Genomic DNA, 21,485 nt, shown 5'->3' with positions numbered 1-21,485 from the left:
AGCGAGCTCCAGGAATGGCACAAAGCCACAGAGAAACCCTGTCTCAAAAAACCAAAAAAAGGGAATTGTCCCTTGCTTCCTCTTTGTAATTTATCTTTATTGCTCTGTCCCATTTCTGAGCACACTGTTCTCCAGGATTCTTTCAGTGTATGCTTGTTCATTTGTTTTGGTTTCTTCTTTTGTGGCCTAGGATTTATTAAAGCAATTTGAGTGTTTAAGACAGTTACTTCAAAGCGTTTCTGGGCCTTCTAGTGGATGGTTTCTATTTCTTTTCCTCCTGGAAATAGGTCATCCTTTCCTGGGTTCTTTGTACAAACTGATTTTTTTCATTTAAAACTATGTATCTTAAATACTGCAACAGAGTAACAACCTCTCCCATGGCCATGGTTACTGCTATTACTCATGAAGGCTGTCATCCATTAAATGACTTCCAAACCATTTCTGCAAAGACTATTCTATCCTTTTTTTAATGTGTGTATTGAAATCCCTTCCTACTCAGTGACCCAACAGAGTTATCTTTAAATACTTCAATACAAGGGAAGGGAAAATTCACCAACACTGCATGGCCATGATAAAAATTAAATAAAGTGAATCTGAATCAATACTCCGCTAAAGCACAAAAAGAAAGTCTTTATTCCTGGGCTAGGCAAACATTCTTTCATGTAACAGTAAATCCAAAACCAATGGAAGATCTAACAAACTGGACACCATCAGAACCTACAGCATCTACTCCCCAACAGGCACAATACAGCAAGTAAAAACAAGCCAGACAGAACTCTTTTTTTCCCTGTAAACTATTTCACTAAACTGTAGAACCTGAGCATGCCCAAGCATTAACAGTGGATAGCCTGGACCTCATTCACCATGTTCAGCAGGAGCAGTACTGTGTGTGGAATGGAGCCCTAACTCTGGGGTTGTCAGAATTAAAAGGAAGTACTGATGTTACAGAGTGATTGTTTAAATCCGTGCAATCTACAAGTCAAAGTACCTTTTAATTTTACAAAGACAATTGAGTGAGGAGCTAGTGAAGAGCCAGGGAATGTATGCCACCCTCTCAGCTCACAGATGTGTCCACGATAAGTGCATTGACTGTGACTGCATTCCTTGGAGGTTAGAAGTTGAAGTTGTAAGTTCTAACTCCTTAAACACACATGGCTGATTTTTCAAATAACCAGCCTCCATTCCCACAGCTATGGAAACCCCTCTCCCTCATTTCATTAGCAAAAAAGATAATAAATTCCCAGAGTTTTAATAACTCTGCATCGGAACCAGAAACAAAGCCAGACTTCCTTTCATCATACTACAATTAGTGCCCATCAAAAATCTTGATTACCAGAACCTCAGAATGTGCCCTTATTTAGAAACAGCAAAGAATTTGCAAATATAATTCATTCAGATAAAGTCATTTTTATTAGACTGGGCTCCAAAACCAGACAATACACCTGAAACAAGCAATACAGAGCTTGAAGTTATTTCTGTATCAGTGATCACAACAGTGTCTCTTTAGTAAACAAAAGGTGGAAATTCAAGTACAGTCAGAGAAAACATGTTTTATACACACAAGAGAGGATTGTATAATTGTTTAAAAGTTGAAGGAAATTCTGCAACTGCGGAGATGGCTCAGTGGCTAACGTACTTAGTATGCAAGCATGAGGACCTGATTTTGGATCCCCAGCTTCCAACATAAAAAGCTAGGCCCAGCAGCATCCATCCTATTAGATGCCTAGAGCTTGATAGTCAACCAATCTAGCCAATCAAAGATCCCCGAGTTCAGTGAGAGGCTCTGTCCCAAATAAATAGATACGTAGGTAGGTAGGTAGGTAGGTAGGTAGGTAGGCAGGTAGGTAGACAGAAAGATAGATAAAGTGGAGAGTTACTAAGGCATCAATATCGACCTCTAGCCTCCACACACATGTATACATGTACACACTGGAGGGTGGGAGCAACTCTGTTGCGTGCTATAGCATGGACACCTTGAAGGCATTGTATTCAGTGTAATAGTTCTAGCTCAAAATCTTTAGAAGCAAACTAAGTGCCCCGAAACCTGTTTCTGTTCTTATATTTTCTCCACTCATCTTCCAGGTTAGAGATAAGTTATTTTTAAAATTCCAGTTTGTATCAGTCATGCTAGTTTACACCTACCAGTCATGAAGAACACAAATAAGGGAAGACAATTTGCCTTAGTCCAGATGTTACAAGAATAGGGAGCACCCAATAAAACAAAAGGGGACATCCCTGCTTCGATGCTCTAAGTCTAAATCCCACACTACCTAGCTCATTCTAACAAGAAAACCTAAAGGCCTCTTGCTGGGTGATGCAGGTTTCTAGCACATGATAAATGGTGCCTACGATGAGCACAAACAACTTTTACTTACTCTTCTCATCAAGTCATCTTCCAGACCCTTGGGTTAGCTTAAGACCAGGATCTAGTAATTGTCCATCTATGAGTCAGCAAACTTTGGCCATGGGACAAGTAGCAGTGATATATGTTTATTTAAATTTAGCAACAGCCCATTCATGTAAGCAAACATTTACTGGAATACAGCACTACTATCCAGGACAGCAGTCCGGTAACAAGGCCAGAGCTGATCTGTAATCACACAACCCAGAAAGCACCCTTTAAAGTAACTTACATGTTCACAGGATTACTTTCCAAGGTGGTCATGTAAACAAGATATTTCCAGATATGAAAAACTATACTCAAGGACTGGGAAGATGTCTTAGTTGATAAAGTGTCTGCCACACAAGCATAAAGACTTTGTTCAGATCCCCGACACCCACATAAAACTGGACCAGATGGTTTTGAATCTGTAACCCCAGTGCTAGGGGATGGGAGGGGACAGAGAAGGGCAAATCCCTCGAGTTCACTGGCCGGCCAGCCTAACTCAAACAAATGGATGAGTTCCATGTGCAGTGAGATCATTCCCAAAAAAAGGTGGCGAAGTGATACATACACCACTGTCCTACACACACATACACACACACACACACACACACACACACACACACACGTGTACACACTCACATGAACACCTACATAACACACATGGGGGAGTGACAAACACGCCTTATTGTCACTGTAAAATTCTTTTAACTTGTTAGAGACAGTGGAATAGAACCTGTCTGGCCACTGAGGCAACATTAAACTGACAAAAACTACCAACTGCCAGAATCAACTTTCCTTGAACCCTGGAATCTTATACACACACACACACACACACACACACACACACACACACAAAACAAAACAAAAAAAAAAAAAACAAAAAAAAACTTGGAGCTTCAAACAGAAAACAGCTAGTAAACTGTAGCATGCAGTGCTGTGAATTCTGTTACCACAAACCACAAACCCATTCCCCAGCCCAGCACCCAGCAGCAACAGGGTATGCATGCAATGTTCCCAGGGCTTCCCAAGACTAACAGTGCTGTTCACACCCTCAAAGCACCTGACTGCACTGAGACCTGCCCTTGGATCTCTGAGGTAAACTGAGAGGCTGCCTTTATTTTACCCTCTTGGAGCTCAGAGTTAAAGTGGCAATCCAGGCAGTAGTGATCCAAAGCAACTGTGACCAACTGTAGACAGAGGAAACAATACACCTACCAAAAAGCCTGGAAAAGAGGAGGCTGCAGGTGAGAAAAAGGTTCTGAAGAGCACTGATGTATAATTGGGAATCAAGAGCACCTTATGTATGCCCAGGTCTAAATACACTCTTGGAAGATTTACATCTCTGGCTGCTGATAGGGCTCTGGTAAGCAGAAAGTAGAGTAAGGCAGAGTTACAGATGGCCTAATGAACACTGAAGTACTTCAGCTACTGCCAATTTACTAAACAGGGTGTGCTTTTTATTATTTGGTTCCAGAAATATAAGAAAATATGTCAGTTCACTGGTTGAGCACTAAGATGACAGGTGGAGACATAAGTAACTACACAAAAAGAGCAGTCTCTGTGAAATCAGTTTGGAAAAGTTATTTTAAAAAACAGACAAATCACAAGTCATAAGCAGCCAAGGGAGTAGATACATCCTAAAATTTCCCAAATTACTTCACTATAACATTCAAAATGACCTGTTTTCAGTCCCAAAACGGAGTCATTTTTAAAAAGTACTGACATTATACACTCTAAGTAGCTAAAGGAAAAAAAAATATTTTTTTAAGCTGAGGATCGAACCCCGGGCCTTGCGCTTGCTAGCCAAGTGCTCTACCACTGAGCTAAATCCTCAACCCTGAAAAAATATTTTTAAAAAAATGAACAAAGACTTAGAGAAGCTAACAACACCATCCAGAGTATCAGAGCACACACTGAAGAGTGACAGAGAAGACAAAGTGAGCAAGACCGGAAGAAATGGCCCTAAATTTCCAAATTAGATGAGCCTACAAACCCTAGGAACTTTGTGAACTCCAGCAGGGACGACTCAAGAGGTCCATACCAACAATGGTATACATATAAGACCAAACTCTCTCAAAACCAAAGCCAAAGGTTTTGAAATTCCCAAGTGACCTCTCACATACAAAGGTCCTTGGTTATATTTAATTCTATTCCTAATCAGAGCCCAGAATGCAGTACAATGAAATACTTAACATGCAGAAAGAAAAGGAAAGACCAAGCCAAAAATTCTGTATCTGATAAACTATCCTTGAAGAAATGGCTCCAGCAGTTAAGAGTTTATTGCTCTTGCAGAGGATTGGAGCTGGATTCTCAGCACCCACACTGGGCAGCTTGCAACTACTTGTAACTCTCGGTCCAGGGGATCAAACACCTCTGGCCTTCACAGGCACCTTCAGTTACATGTACACATATATGCATACATACACACACACACACAATTAAAAAATCAATCTTAAAAATAGCTAGGCATGGTGACATACATGCCTTTAATCCCAGCACTAGAAGACAGAGGCAGGCAGACCTCTGAATTCAAGAGGCTAGCCAAAGCTGTCTCAAAGTCCTCTCCACCTCCCAATTTCTTTTTGATGAAGCTAAAATTTTAAAGGAGGAGCTAGAGATTGCTCAGCAGTTACAGGTTGCTCTTCCAGAAGATCCTGGTTCAGTTCCCATGACTTGCATGGTGGCTCACATAAATCTGTCCATAACTCCAGTTCTAGGGAGTCTGATACCCTGGGCCTTCTAGACCCCTCACAAATGTAGGCAAAACATCCATACATATAAAATGAAAATGAATCTTTAAAAAAGGTTTAAAAATTGTTGAGGATTAAGCTGTCACACACCACCTAACAATCAGCATACAGAAATTAATGTATTCCAGACTTCCTACCCAAAGGGAGCATGATCAGGAACTATGAATTCTCAGCGTCTCTCAGACTAACATGCACTGTCAATACTGCTTTCTGAGCACATTTACAGTTAGCTAGACTGTATCAAAGGTTAAATGTTTAAATTCATTTTTTAAGTTTACCTATTTATTGTGGGTACATGTCACCACTCACATGAGGTCACAGAACAACCTGGAGTCAGTTCTCTCCTTCCACTGGGATGGATGGATTTCCAGGGATGGAACTCATGTTGTCAGAGTTGGCATCAAGTGCCTTTGCCCAGTGAAACATCTTGATAACCCATTAAATTCAATTTTGAGTCATATTTGGTACTGGGACATATGTGAGTCATAAATTTGCTGTGTGTAGTGATATACCTTAGTCCCAGCACTTAAAGGCAGAGGTAGACAGACTCTCTCTGAGTTCAAGGTCAGCTTGCTCTACCTAATGAATTCCAGGACAGCCAGGGCTACACAGAGAGACACTGCCTCAAAAAACAATAAAAGTTGTGTGAGTCAAGGAACATCAAAATGTGGATAAATGTTGACACTGGGCTTATTATATTAGGTATATCTGAAAAGTCTTGACTCAATCTTTTTCTTCAGTAAGATCTACCCAAGAAACAAAATTTCACAAGTACTTTTTATTTTCCTCACCTAAAAAAAAAAAAAAAAAAAAAAATCAGTGTATTTGAAGTCCAAGAATACTGTTAAATTATGAGATAGGGCACTCATCCTAACCCAGTTCATGAACTGTTTTATGAACTGTTAGGACTTAACGTACAAATCAGCTTGGAGGATTTTTGTTAAAATTTATGTTCTGACTTTTCATTTTGACTTTGTATTTTATACTACAAAGCAAGCACTAGATCTTGAAATTTATTATTTGCTCTACAATATGTGTCCTTAAAGGCCTACTTCTACATTTATGCTTATCACCAATGTCCAATATTCTCTTTACCATCAAGACTCTCATGCTTCTTTTTTCATATGAAAATGAAAATAATGAAAACATTACAATACATGAGGTGATTTTAAACTGACAATTCTGGGATATTTAATGGATTTAGTTCAATAACCAAGTTAGATTAGGCTGCAATCAGGTTTTGTTGAGGGAGGGAGTAAAGACAGGCACTCACTATGCAACCCAGGGTGGCCTCAAACTCACCACCTTTGCACCTCAACTTCCCAAATGTTGGTATTACAAGCTCATACCAGGTACACAACAGCCTTTTGATGTAATGAAACAGAAATCTGAAAGCTTGGCACATAGTACCCACTAGAACTAGCCATGAAATTTGTGCAAGTACTTTATCACGATGTCAATATGAATGTGAGCTGTAACTATAAAGTCTGAAAGCCATTGTGCTAGGTAATATGCTAAACTGAGGTACCAAGTAAGTAACCTAGATACAAAGAAGGTATTACCTACAATGTAAATATTTCCAATGTAATGGTTTTGTTGGTTATACAGCAAACATATGGACCTAGTGGACAAAAGGACACAGTACTTTTTTTGTCCAGATTTACTAAGGGAACATTTCAATCTCTAATTCCTTTGTCGAGTATTTGTTGAACACATACTATGGACCAGGAACTTGGGGTGCATGGTAATGCAGGCAGACATGCTTGTTCTCACAGGTCTTACAAGTTACTCAAAAAGCCAAAAAAAAACCAAAACTACAGATTCAGATAAACATTCAAGGGAAAACAGGAGCGCTACTAGATGGACAGGGAAGCATAGAAGGAAAACACATATAAGCCAATGATTTCTCTGGTGAGGCCTCCTCACTTAGGAGGCTGAACCTACTGAATCAGGAGACAGCCCTACAAGAAAGAGGGCAGAAAGAGCGCAGGCTGCAGGGATGGTGAGTGCCAGGGACCAACTCACACAGGGACCAACTCACACAGAACTGTTTGGGTTGAGTCTAAGAAATGTGAACGCTGGCAGGGTAATAAAAATGAAAGAAAAATTCCAAACTTCCAGAAAACCTATCTAGCCCTCTAAAATTACAACCCTCAAATTTCCAGGCCTAAAAATTAATACATAGCTTCCTAATCTTGTTTATGTGGCTATTTACCAGTACTTACTATTTTAAGACTTAATGAGAAACTTAAACACACAAGCACACAGTCCCTAAGCCATCCATGTCATGTCTTCATATGCCACAAAGCCTCTGGAAGGCCTCAATGCACACTAGTGAAAAACAAATGGAAAATTAAAATATCTTCATCTTTCACTTAAGACAACTTTGATATAAGGGTGTCCATAACATTGGGACTCACATATAAAACTTTAATTTTTACCTTCTCTACTCAAGGCAGATAAAATGTATTTTAAAGATTTAACTAGAAAGCCTCAGATTCGTATGTTTAAAAAAAAAAATCATCTATGTAATAGCTGGCAATGACACAGACCATACCACATCCTCTCCAGAAACGACATTCTGGCATGTAGCCTCTGCCGTTTTATTTTTGCGTTTATCATACAAATATTTTGATATTTAGGCCAGAATCCCTAAGCAGGGTTGTTTTAATATGCCCGCCCATCTGGAAGCATCACAAAACGCCTCTGGAAGGTGCAGTGTCTAAGTTCAAGAGCAAGCTGGTGGCAAATGCTTTTGTTGTCCACACTTTACCAGGGGTCTCCTTTGATCCAAGTCCTGAAACGTCATTTTCAGCTTCACATTTTTCAAAAACACTCTCATTCAACAGAATGTGGTTTTATTTAAAACTGGTTAGTCTTTCCATACCGTTTACAATGGCGAAACAAATACCCAAGAAACTGGTTCCGTAACTAAACCTTTGTGCCCTATCTTCATCCTCGCAAGCACATAGCCACTCACAGGTTTTCCTCAGATGACAATGGGTTTATTTAAAGCACTCTAATAAGCTGCGAAATTTCTCTTGCATTCTGACTGGGCGACTTGCCGCTAACCAGGGGAGAATCTTCCAGGGAGGCTAGAAATCGCCAGGGCCGCCCGACCCCCGACCCCCGACCCCGTCACGGGCTCGCCGCCGACCTCGCGGCGCCGCCACGAGCCTAACGCTCCGCGCTCCCGGCCTGGTCGGCACAGGCAGGCCCAGGACGGCTCCGGCTGTGGCGGGGCGACACGAAAGCCCTACACAAAGGCTGCCCGGCCCACGGCGCCAACCGCGGCCCACGTACCTCCAGCGCCTGCTCCTCCGCCCGCGCCCAGAGCGGCCGCCATGGTGGTCCCCGGGCCCGGCCTTCAGCCGTCCCCCGAGCCTCTGGCGGCCGACGGCGCTGGTGCGGGCCGGAGAGGCGGGGGAGCGGCGAGGGCCGGAGCCCGCGAGCGAGCAGAGGCGAGGCCCGCGCGTCGCGGTCCGCAGCGGCCTCTCGCCTCCGCAGGAAGAAAACAACACTACGGCAACATGGCCGCGCCGCAGTGCACGCCGGGAGGAAGGCGGGCGGAAGAGCTGGCCGGCGGCAGGCGGGCGCCCGAGGTCCCCGGAGCCCGGCCGTGCCCGGCGGCGCGCGCTAACGGGACCGGCGCACAGACACGGTCTCCGCCAGGCGAGAAGGCCGAGGATCCGAACGGGAGGAGTGTGCACGGCCGCACGCCGTAAGTCAAACCGGAGGCCGTCATAAGTCGCCTTGCAGCAGTCGGCACGGCTGCGCTTTACGACGGCCTCCCCGCCGTGGCAGGTGGAGGAGCTGAAGCGCGCGGCCCGCGGTGGTAACGGCCCAGTCTGGCTTCCGCGCGACCCGGGATGGTGCGCGGGAACGCCGCCTTCGCGCACGCGCGTTAGCGCAGGCTGGCTGAGTCCAGCCAAAGGAGCTGAGGTGTGTTGCAGTGGTCCTGGGCGCCGGGATGAGGCGAGGCTGGGAACCATAGCCTCACAGACCGACCCTGAGCATCCCAGGAAGCGTCCAGGCCTGGCGCCTTAGAAGGGAGGTGTCGGGGCAGAAGTGAGCTGGGAAGGCTAAGGGGCAGCGCAGGTGGGCTCCTGGAGAGGCCAGGATGGAGGCTGGTCACTGGCTCAGTGAGCATTCCCGACAGAGTCGACGTTCACGGGAAGTCATGGGGGCTGAAAGAATGTCTCCTATAAACTTCCGCCGTTGTTTCATTGAAATTTTTCTTCATAAAATGTTGGAGGAGATAAACATTTCTGATTTTATAAGTAACGAATAAATAATGTTCATCTAAGAAACAGAAATTGTTTTCTTTTTTTAAAAAACACTTTCATTTAACTCATGAAGTCACTGCCCAATAAAAGTAAGCCTGGCGCATTAATAAATTCATATCTAAACTGCTTGAACCTCTTGTTACCTTTCACTAATTCACTAATTGCACTGCGCAAGATGGAATGCCCAATTCAGAGTTTTTTCAAGATGATTGCAGTGGTGATCTTGAGAAAAACATTTTAAAAAGATTCACAATGATAAAATTACCTCGTAATACGTTATAGCCATATTACATATGAAAAAAAGACATGTATCTGAATTATGAAACACCTAAAACTGAAATTCTCCAGGACTGGAAGCTCTAAACTTTTTTTTTTTTTTTTAATCAAACATTCACTAGAAAAACATTACAATATGAACATTCAATATTTAGAGATTTGATCACTTACTATGTACAGATTTAAACTCCTTTTTCCTCATCACTACATACCACTTCCGGCCAACTCTGTAGAAACCTGTTGAGGTTCGGTGTCAATTAGGATACCAAACTGCACTGCTTGTGAAAGTGATCCCTGAGTAGTACAATGCTTCTGGCTTCAGAGCAGTGAACAATCCTGAAACACCTAGCAGGAAGCCATTCCTTTATGCACTTCTACTTGAGGATACTACCTAAATACGAGGGTTTAAAAATAGACCCTCAGAGCTGTTGTGAGATATGCTGGCTCATATGTCAGCCAAGAAGGCTTCCTACCCTCAATGAGTACCTAAGTGGACTTTGAGATATCGTGCCTTCATGGAAGATGGCTATGTAAGTCTCCCTCTCTCTCTCTCTCTCTCTCTCTCCCTCTCTCTCCCTCTCTCTCTCTCTCTCTCTCTCTCTCTCTGTCTCTCTCTCTCTGCCTCTCTCTCTCTGCCTCTCTCTCCCCGTGTGTGTGTACTTGGGAATTGACTTCAGAAGTCTACCAAGAGAGCCTAGAGGAGACCAGCCCAAGAGCACTGCAACACCTAGCACCCAAGTTTTGGCTTTTCAACCCTATACTCTAAAAGAATGATTTCTATTGGGGAAAAACTCAGAAAACTCCACCTGAATTAATTAAACACTTCAATCATGAGTGAATAAAAATGATGTGTATCTACAGAAGGCAATGGGAGAACAGTATGTCTGTCATGGTAATCTCATTAAAGATGTCTACCTGAGTCAATTGTTGAGAAACCATGGCAAGGTCGTCCTGAAAGATGTTCTTCTATGCGGATTTGTAATCTTCAAAAGCATCAGATTTGTGAAGGTCAGGGAAAAACTGAGGTGGAGTCCCAGGATAAAGAAGTCATGACAACCAAGTGCAGCACATGACTCTGAAATGGGTCTCCCAGAGTGAGGTGCATTAGTGGGACAACTCGTGAAAATAGGAAGGCCTCAGGATTAGCGAGGTGGAATATGACAGTTAATTTCCTGGTTTTGATTGTTGTGATTGATATGTAAGAAGAATGCTTTTGCATAATATACACAGGGTTGGGGATGGGTATCTACTCAAAATTCACAAAGTCGTGCATTTAACCCAAAATGATTAGTGAAGAAGCCAAACATGGAGCTAGAGAGATGGCTCAGTGGTTAAAGGCATTTACTACACTTGCAGAGGACCAGTGTTCAGTTCCTAGTACCGCTGTCAGGCAGCTCACGACCACCTAGAACTCCAGCTCCAGGGGATCTGACACCCTTTCCTGGACTCCCAAGTGTATTTGATCACACTGTGACCCCCGAGATTGCGGTATTTACTGGAGAAACCTGTTCCTAGCTGTGGTGTGGCTCAGCCCTAGCACACACATTTAATCCAAAAGCTTTCTTCTTGAATATTGTAAACAGGATTAAATCAAGTCAACCATAGCTAGAGGCAGAGTAAACAACCAGTTGACAGGGAAAAAAACAAAACAAACAAAAAAAAAAAAACATAGAAAGAGGGAGTCAGGAGGACTGATTGAGAGATGGAGAGGAAATAGAAGGCCGGGATATCTGGTTGGAGGAGTTTTCGCTTGAGATGGTATAGGAAAAATCTCTTTCTGGAACAGTGGCGGAGGAGAAAGCAGCTGGGTGCTTTCTCTGCCTCTCTGAGCTAGCAGGTTTTCACCCCAGCATCTGCCTCCTGAGTCTTTATTGATAAAATAGAACGATAGAGACTTAGTTAAAAAACAATACACACATATACACATAAGAAAAATTTAAACCTTTATTAAAAAGAAGCAGCATATATGATCAATTCTAGAAGAAAGATAATCAATGGAATTACAAAGAATTTCAAACAATTATAAGTATCTTCAAAGAATAAGAGGGGGGCCGGGCGGTCGGTGGTGGCGCACGCCTTTAATCCCAGCACTCGGGAGGCAGAGCCAGGCGGATCTCCGTGAGTTCAAGGCCAACCTGGGCTACCACGTGAGCTCCAGAAAAGGCGCAAAGCTACACAGAGAAACCCTGTTTCAAAAAAAAAAAAAAGAATAAGAGGGAAATAAGGTCCAAATAAGGAAATAATAGATGATATGAAGTAAACTTTCTAGAGCTATGCTTGAAATAAAGTACTTAGTGGATAGGAATAAAAGATCAGAAATTCCTAGTTCTATCACAGAGATGTACAGAGCTCAGAAGAGCGTCACTGCCAAGCTTACAATTCAGAAACATTTAATGAACTTGTAAATGTCATGTGTGGACTAGCCATAGAGTAAAAACACTGCCTCCCTTGCAGGCTTCTCCATGAACTAGATCATGTACTCATGAAAGGTAGGGAGAATCCTGAGACTGCCCAGCACTGTGATGGCTGAAGAAGGGAACGGTGGCCACTTAAGAAATTCCACCCACACACATCTCCCTTTTTATCCTTATGAAAAGATTCTCAATCTTCATGGAGGGGAGCAACAAAAAGCGAAGCCACATCTTCTGGTGGTGGACCGGTCGGTGGTTTACCGTGTGTGGAGCAAAATGGAGCTTGAGACCATGAGTAGGTACACCAGCCCAGTCAACTGGGCTGTCTTCCCAAGCCTGGCTGTGGTACTTCTTGCCATTGGCATCTTCTTCCCCTCCTGATTCTTGGTTTACGAGGTCACCTCTACCAAGTACACACGTGATACTTCGAAAGAGCTCCTCATCTCCTTGGTGGCCTCACTCTTCACAGGCCTCAGAGTCCTCTTCCTCCTGCTCTGGGTTGGCATCTACATATGAGTCCCCAAGAGTACCCACCAGGCAGCTTCACCAAGTCCCTGCTTTTGTAAATTAGGGGTTTTTTTAACCATTGCTACAAGTTTCCCACTTGCTGTTTTCAATAAAAGCAGATATGTGACAAGAACAAAAAGTAGTCACGCCCCAGGGCACCGAGGAAAACCAGTAACACTGTGGGAGAGCACAGAGAAGAGAGAAACAGAAGCACATGCTCATCCAGCACAGCAACTGAAGTAGGAGTACTAGAAACCCCACCACACCCCAAGATTCAGGGGCTGCCTGCCCAACATAGAGGCCTGATCATTATCCATAGACTTCCCTTCTCCCCTCTCCTACTGTGTTAAAGGACTAGGGGGGTGTGGCTCGGTGATAAAGTACTGGTGTAGCATGTATGAGGCCATAGCTTCATCCCTACCACCAAAAAGGAGAAAGAAACAATTTTTTTCTTTGTTTTCCAAGACAGGTTTTCTCTGTGTAGTTTTGGTGCCTGTCCTGGATCTCACTCTGTAGACCAGGCTGGCCTTGACCTCACAGAGATCCACCTGCCTCTGCCTCCCAAGTGCTGGGATTAAAGGCGTGCACCACCGCTGCCCAGCTCAGAAACAATTTTTAAACAAGTCTCAAAGACTGTGCATGTGGGCAGGGTGACACATACCTATAACACCAGCGCTTGAGAGGCAAAAACAGAAAGATTGCTGATTGCTTCAAGTGAGTGGCCAGCCCGGTCTATATTGCAAGTTCCAGGCCAGCCAGGAATTCACAGTTAAACCCTGCCTCAAGAAAATAGAAAGACAATTAAAAGTCCAGTGCAAGTAACTGGTGGATTCAGGTGGCAGTCGTGAGAGGCTGAGTCTGTCAAGAATGCAGCAGGAAGAGAAGCCAAAATCCAGGTCAAGAGTGGACAATGGAAATAACAACCAATGGACCACAGCACATGTGACAGATAAGATACCACTAGAGGAACTGGAACCACCTGCGCGTCTGAAATGTGCCCCATAGCTCCATGTGTCTGAACACTTGATCCCCTCTGCTCTGAAGGTGCTATTTCAAGGCTGTGAAACCTTTAAAGTTACCCTGGCTGGCAGAAGTAGGACACTAGGGGAAGGCCTTTGAAGGTTACAGCCCACCCTCATTCAGACCAATCTCTACTTTCTAATCAGCCAAAGTATGAGTAAGCTATGCAGCAAGCTTCCAATGAACCAGTCTGGCCATGATGCCCCACCACCAGGTTGGACTGTACCCCCTGAAACCTGAATCCAAAATAAACCATCCTTAAAGTTGCTAATGAACATGCAAAATATGTGCAGCTTCTTTGGGAAAACCTAGCAATTTCTTTAAAAAATAAAAGTATATTTATCTGACCAGTGAGATGGCCCAGCAGGTAAATGCACTGAACCTGACAACCTGAGTTTAATTCCCATAACCCATATAGTAAAAAGAAGGAAAGAACCGATGTCCACAGCTTATTCTCTGACCTCCATGCACTGCCAGGACATACACACAACATAATATTTTGAAGTACACTTATTATACAATCCAGCAATGCCTCTTTTAGGTATTTACCCAAGTGAACTAAAGACTTGTTTTTTGGTTTTTTGGTTTTTTTTTTTCACAGAAAAGCCTGTGAGGGTTTAAAACTTGCATGTGAGTGCTTGTAGCATGCTTATCTGTATCAGAAATAATAATCATCCTCCAGTAGGTGACTGGATAAATTGGTATGTTCATGTCATAGACTACAACTCCCGAATAATTAATGAGCTGTCGATTCACACAGCAGCGTGGATGGATTTTAAATACATTTTGCTATATGTTCAGAAGGCTGAGCACTTCATAGTTCATATATGTTCTGGAAAAGGTAAAACTGTAGAACGAGGAAGCTAGTCAGTGGTTGTCAGGTGGTAAGGTGATGAGAAGCAGATTATACAGAACTGTCACATAGAGAGTTAGGATGACTGCCTATCCAATATAGCTCTGTGGCATCCCATACATGACTGTGCACGTATCAAAGCCTGTGCAACTGGGTAAAGGTTACGGACATAGCTCAGCAGTAGATCATTTAATCGGCATATGTAAGAACCTGGTTTCAATCCTCAGTATCAATAGGAATATAGTTTAGTCTCATCTAGCAGATGGTCTGAAATGACTGCATAGCCATCCTGAAAAGCCCCACCTCAACCCTGACTATACCCCCACACAGGAATCAACAACGTATGTATTATATACCTGTGCATGCAAACTGAGGTGATAACATTATAGAATGGTTTCTCAACCTGTGGGTCAGGACCCCTTTTGAAAGGTCAAAAAGCCTTTTCACAGGGATTGCCTCAGACCATCAGAAAACACAGATAATTACATCATGATTCATAACAGCAAAATTACAGTTATGAAGTAGCAACAAAAATAATTTTATGGTTGGGAGTCACCAAAACATGAAGAATTATGTTAAAGGGTTGCAGCATTAGGAAGATTGAGACCACTCTTCTAGAAAAAAATATTCATGGCATTTGGTTTGACAAAGTTTTTTTTTAATGGAATAGAAAGTAAACTATAGAATAAAATTGAAAAGTAGGTTTCCTAAAAACTTCAACTTCTGCTCTCAAAAGAGCACCCTTAACTAAAGAAAAAGCAAGCCAGGCAAAGGAAGAAATATGTGTGAGACACACACACATAACTAAGAACCTGCTACAAAGCACAAGAATGAAGACAAGAATGAAGCTGGGAGCCGGAGAGAAGGCTAAACGGTTTTGAGCATAGACTGACTGCTCTTACAAAGGACCCAAGTTTGGTTACCAGCACCCATGTTGGTGGCCTACAGCTGTCTGTAATTCCAGTTTCAAGATATTTGACACCCTCTTTTGGCCTCTGCAGGCATCTGTATTCATGTACATACCCACACAGATACACACTCACACACACACACACACACACACACACACACACACACACACACACTTTTAAAATTGTTTGGCAGGGGAGGGGTTTCAAGACAGCGTTTCTCTGTGTAGCTTTGGAGCCTGTCCTGGATCTCCCTCTGTAAACCAGGCTGGCCTCAAACTCACAGAGATCCGCCTGGCTCTGCCTCCCAAGTGCTGGGATTAAAACATGCGCCATCACTGCCAGGCTTAAAATATTTTACAAGAAGAAAGAATGTTACAAGAACACAAACAATACACTCTTTTCAGATGGACAAAAGATAAACAGCAGGGTGTGATGGTGGACACCTTTCATTCCAGCACTCAGGAATCAAGGCAGAGGGATCTCTAAATTTAAGGCCAGCCTGGTCTACATAGAGAAAGAAAAAAATATATAGGAACCTCACAGAAGAAGGTATCTATGGCCAATAAGCACATGAAATGCATCATTAGTCACTGTGACCAATTAATATCACATTTAAATTCATGTATGCATCCACAAGGATGTATAACACTAAGGAAGACAAAATAAGCTTTTGAGTGTAACCAACTGTAACTCATGCATTGCTAGCAGGATTTTAAAGTAGTATGGCTACTTTGTGAAAGAGTTTAGCATTTTTCTAAAGTAAAAATAGACTTGCTAGAGATACAGCTCAGTTGTAAAACAGTTGCTTGGCATGTATGTGACACTAGGTTACATTTCCAATAAGGTGATGAGAGGACTAATGTCGTGATTTACCAATTCTTTAAACAAGAGAAATGAAAAGATGCGCAAGAAAGAGTTTTTGACAATTACAAGACTGCCACGTGCAATGGCTTCTATCCACTACCAGTGCATCAACAGTAATATGTATGTATAATGGAGCATCACTTAGCAATCAGCAGACGAAACAACTAATGCACACAGAGCCAGATATCTGGTAAATGCTGAAAGATTAGAGAGACAAAGGAACAAGCTACAGACACCTCTCACCCCTCCAACTCCTCAGCTGAAAAAGGGCCTGAGCTCCTGTCTCCTCCCGCCTTATATTCCTTTTCTCTGCCCAGCCATATCACTTTCCACCTCAACCTCCCTAGTGCTGGGATTAAAGGAGTATATACCTCCCAAGAACTGGGAGCAAAGGCGTGAGATCCCAAGTGCTGGGATTTAAGGTGTGTGCCACCACTGCCTGGCTCTCTTTCTCTTTTAGACAGGACCAATCTTGTGTAGCTGAGGGTGGTCTCAAACTCACAGAGATCCATCTGCCCCTGCCTCCCAAGTCCTGGGATTAAAAGTGTGTGCTACCATTGCTAACTAGTGGCTTAGCTCCCCACTCTGATCTTCAGACAAGCTTTATTTGTTAGACCACAAACAAAATATCACCACAAACAGGAAGCAGATCTCTGGTTGCTAGGGTTGCAAATGAGGAAGGTCAATGCAAAGGAATAAAGGGGGAGGTGCCATCAGTCACAAGTACATATAAAACTATCAAGCTCATCCAATCGTGATTATAATGGAAATGTTCAGCCAGATATAGTGGCACATGGCAGGAGTATTTTAAGTTCAAGGCTAGCCTGAGCTACAGGGTGAAACCCTGATCACATATACATAAATGCACATCTCATTCTATATGAATTGTTCCTCAACAGATTTAAGTATAACACATTTTCAGTAGTTAGAAAGAACAATCTGGTCATCTACCCAGTGAAGACAAGCTAAGAAAAGACCTTTTAGTAACAAAAATAGAAACCAGAACAGAAGGAGAATCTTTAGAGCTCTTGATGAGAACTGCAAACACTCAGTGCAGTCTTCAATCATGAGGGAACAAGAAAGCCATACTCTGAGGAACAAAACTAGTGTTCCAACCTCAAGCCCGGAAGAAGAGGCTGCAAAGGAAGTACTGCCGAAGGAGGCAAGTGGCCCCAGTACAAGACCCAAGAGCATGCATGCCAAGGGAAGCAAATGTGCGTGGTACTCCCACACGAAACCAGGTCACAGCTAGTGTGGAATTTGTTTTTGTCCCGTTTGTGGAATGGCTAAGTATGAAGTACCAAGTAAACAGCAAGTGGAAGTTAGGAGGCTGTGGCCAGAGTAATTCTACTAAAGACCTTATGTTGCTCATAGGATGAATTCAGCATAAACACTTTCACCTTTTCATATGCACAATTAAATGTAATAAACAAGAGAAAAATAAGAGTTATGCTGAACACTGTAGCAGGAATCTTAAAAGTCTTATCAATAAAATCAAATCTGAGGCCAGTTATTGGGGTGAATTAGGAAGATCAGAGACACAGAACAAACCACAGCTACCTCACCTCGCCAGTTCCTCAGCTGGTCTTGCTTCCTCAGACTGCAAGCTTCTGAATCCTCATCCCAATGGCTCTCAGTTGAACTGTGCTGCTTGAAAACCTGAATGCTTAACCAGCCAAAGTGCTTCTAGTTTCTGGTCTTCACACCTTGTATAATCTTTCCCTTTCTGCCTCCACTCCCTGGGATTAAAGGTTCGCTTTCTGGGATTAAAGGCGTGTGTCACTGTGCCTGGCTGTTTCCAAGGTGGCCTTGAACTCACAGAGATCCACCTGGCTCTGCCTCCCAGTGCTGGGATTAAAGGCGTGTGCTACCACTGCCCAACTTCTGCTATGGCTTACTCTTCCCATTTTCTAGCCACCATTTGTGGCTCTGTATCTAGTGGCTGTCTGTTCTCTGACCCCAGATAAATTTATTACCTGCAAAATATTTTTGGGAACACAATACCACAGAACACACTTGGAATTTTTCTCACCGAAGTGGGGGAGAGAGGAAAATTGAACAACAAAAAAGTGACAACCACCAAAAGTAGAAATCAATGAAAGGGAAACACTATGAAAAGATCGAAACTGGATTAATACTAAATGATAGAAACTAGCTATTAACAGGTTATTAAGAGTCATAATGTAAATTGCCTTCTAATAAAAAGATTGCTATCAAGTTGTTATTTGGAACCCACTTTCAAAGCCAGTTGTGGTGGCACAAGCCTATAATTCCAGCATTAGAAAGTCTGAGGCAGGAGAATGACCATGAGCAGCAAGCCTGCTAAGGCTACACAGGAAGACTCTGTCACTAACAGCAACAACAATAGTAATTAGGGGCTAGAGATGCAATTCAGTTGGTAGACAGATTGCTTGCCTAAAGCCCCAGAACCACATAAATGGAGGATATCGGTGCATAGCTGTGTGTAACCAGCACAACTGAATTAACATGGAAAAGCAGGAGATGGCAAAGCCCAAAGCAGGGGTGAATGAAAGAGAGCAGATCACAAGGCAGATGCAGTGCTCACAAAGCCCTTTGGTTGTGTGCATCAAGGAAGGAGAAGGAGAAGGAGGCTTCCTCAGAGAAAGCACAGAGGCTTTGTATCCAGGTAGCTTATGGCTACCTAGATCCCTCCTCTGGCTAGCCTAGCTTCGTTGTTGTTGTTGTTGTTGTTGTTGTTTTTCCTGCTGTACTTAAACCCCAGTCATAAGTATAGTGCTCTCTTGAGTTCTAGGAGTTATTCCAGGAAATTATCAAACTCAAGGGGTCATGGGAAACCCTAATATGATCCCTGTTCCTAAAAGTGGCCTGAGAAACCCTCACAAGTACTTTCCACAGTTGTGTTCTTGTATACATAAGGCACCAGATGCACAATCCTCTCAAAGGCAGTTATTGTAAAGAATCTCATGTTCGTTCATCCTCGATGGTTAATGTAGTATTATTAGTAGTGTTTATTATTATTGGTGGGACAACTATGGAAGCCAAAAGAAGGATAATTAGGGGAGTCAATTCTTTCCTTCCACTGTGGGTTCTAGGAGAAAGAACAGAGGTTGCCAGGCTTGGGCAGCAAAGGCTTTTATCCACCGAGCCGTCTTGCTGGCACAACTTGACAGGATTTGGAATTACCTAGGAGGCATTTCTGGGGTAGATCAGAGAGTATTCACTGAGGGAGAGAGACCTGCCCTCAAGCTGGATAACACTGTCCAGAGGACAGTGCTTATATAATGAGGGAAAGTACTGTTTTGTGGGAAACCAGCTCTTACTTCTTCAAGGGTTCCTTTGAGGAGGACAGAGGGATAAGAAAATATTAGATAGAAAGATAGTAAAGAAGAGAAAGACAGAAACATAGGATGGTTTCAGGAGGACCTGGGTCAATACCCAATGGCCTTTTCTGTTTATTCAAAAGGGCTTTTTATGACAATGCCCAGGGTCAGGGCAAAAGACCTCCCCTTACTAGATCAAAGCACACCACACAGCCAAGTGGAGACCCTTGCAAACACCTGGTAACCATGCCCATGGTCAAATCATCCCCTTATGCAGCCCTGCTAGGTGAAGCAAGCTCAGATTCTCAGATCCTGAGTAAGTTCTCACTAGCAAACCTCTGTGGGTCTCTATAGTATTTCAGGAGCCTGGCTTCTTCCTCCAGAAGCACGCCTATCTCTGCTGCTGACATGATGCTCCAGGTCATTCAGCCTCCCATTGTGGACTCAGGCCAGACAGTCTCAGAGAGCATCCAGGCCTTCAGGGATGGATTGCAACTGCTGAAGAGTCCAACTGTGTGTAAGCAGCTACGGAGTTCTCAGGCACTCCAGAATGCAGTCATTGTCGGAGTACCCGCCCATTATGTAAACTGATCTCATAAAATCCCTCCACCTGAGCATGGTGGCACATGTCTGTAAGGAGATGGAAAGGAGGATCTCACACACACACACACACACACACACACACTCATTGGTTCTGTTGAAAACCCTACCTAATACACCATCTATCTTCCTTTTTACTTCCCAGTTACTACTTTCAATCATAATGAATTCTCTTATTATGCTGCTTTATTCTTAGCCTGGTTTTGTCCTCTCACTTTAAGAACAAGTCATTATAAAGCCATTAAAACCACATCATCCTAATGTGTACTGATAAGACTGAAATACTCCATATGAATTGGATGATTTCTAAAACATGTCAGTTAAATAATGCATTTAGAAATGGAAACTGAAATCCTCACAGAAATGACAGACTCACTTCTGAACCACCTGCTAAATTCAGTCCACCGTGGAAGCTAATACAAGCCCAAGGTCATGAGCTTCATAGCTCCTGGCACAGCAATGCATCTAATTGTAAGCAGAGTGTGAGAATGGGTACATTAATTATGGAGAAATGACAGTTCTAATTCTTTTTTAAAAGAGATATTTATTTCTATTGTGTGGGTATGAGCTTTTTACCTGTATGTATATCTGTGCACCACAGTTGTCCAGTTCCCAAAATAACCTGAAGATAATGTTGAATCCCCTTGAACGGAGTCATAGAGAGTTGTGAGCCACCATGTTGGTGCTGGGAACTGAACCTGGGCCCTCTGCAAAAGCAGCAAGTGCTCTTAACCACTGCTTCACCTCTCCAGACCCCAATTCCAGTTCTTCTAGCACACAAGCAGCATGCCTCACCAGAGTCCCATCCAGATGACAGGAGATAAAGTACAACCGAGACAAGAACACTAATCAAATGGTATTTGCTTGTGAAACAGGAACGAGTTTCTCTGTCAGTGATGACTTACCATGTGACATGTTATTTGGCGCTACTCTGGTAAGATTTTCTTTTCTAGCATGAAAGAACAGAGCATTAATCTGGATGTGGTATATTGTGGGCACTGTGCACAGCCTGGCTTCCCACCCCTCAAGCTTTTACTATTCCTCTGTTGCTGCTCACATGGGAGATCCAGGAGACAAAGTTCCACAGATGTGCTGGGGACAATGACATTCGTCCACCCTCTGCTCTTAGATCTGATTGTTTGTGTGTTTGTTTTGGGTTTTTTTTTTTTTTTTTTTTTTTTTTTTTGGAAACAAGGTTTCTCTGCATAGCCCTGACTGTCCTGGAACTCACTCTATAGGCCAGACTGGCCTCAAACTCAGATCTACCTGCCTCCACCTCCCAAAGGCACATACTGCCACCACTGCCCAGGTAGATCTGA

General features: G+C 43.1%; 1 protein-coding gene and 1 pseudogene across 1 annotated transcript in view; one reads left to right on the top strand and one right to left on the bottom strand.

The window, feature by feature from the left end:
* Positions 1-8,999, bottom strand: part of Rbm33 (RNA binding motif protein 33) — a 111,520-nt gene extending 102,521 nt beyond the window's left edge. Inside the window, exon 1 of the mRNA XM_036180437.1 lies at positions 8,440-8,999. Within this exon, the coding sequence (XP_036036330.1) occupies positions 8,440-8,482 (43 nt within the window). The 5' untranslated portion in view covers positions 8,483-8,999. The remainder of the gene's footprint in view (positions 1-8,439) is intronic.
* A 3,386-nt stretch (positions 9,000-12,385) lies between these two features.
* On the top strand, positions 12,386-12,625 carry LOC118579498 (annotated as a pseudogene).
* The last annotated feature ends 8,860 nt before the right edge of the window (positions 12,626-21,485 follow it).

This window comes from Onychomys torridus, chromosome 3 (genome assembly GCF_903995425.1).
Source record: "Onychomys torridus chromosome 3, mOncTor1.1, whole genome shotgun sequence".
Taxonomy (NCBI): Eukaryota; Metazoa; Chordata; class Mammalia; order Rodentia; family Cricetidae; genus Onychomys; species Onychomys torridus.
The sequence above is the reverse complement of the archived record's forward strand: the minus strand, read 5'-3'. Positions and strand labels throughout refer to the sequence as shown.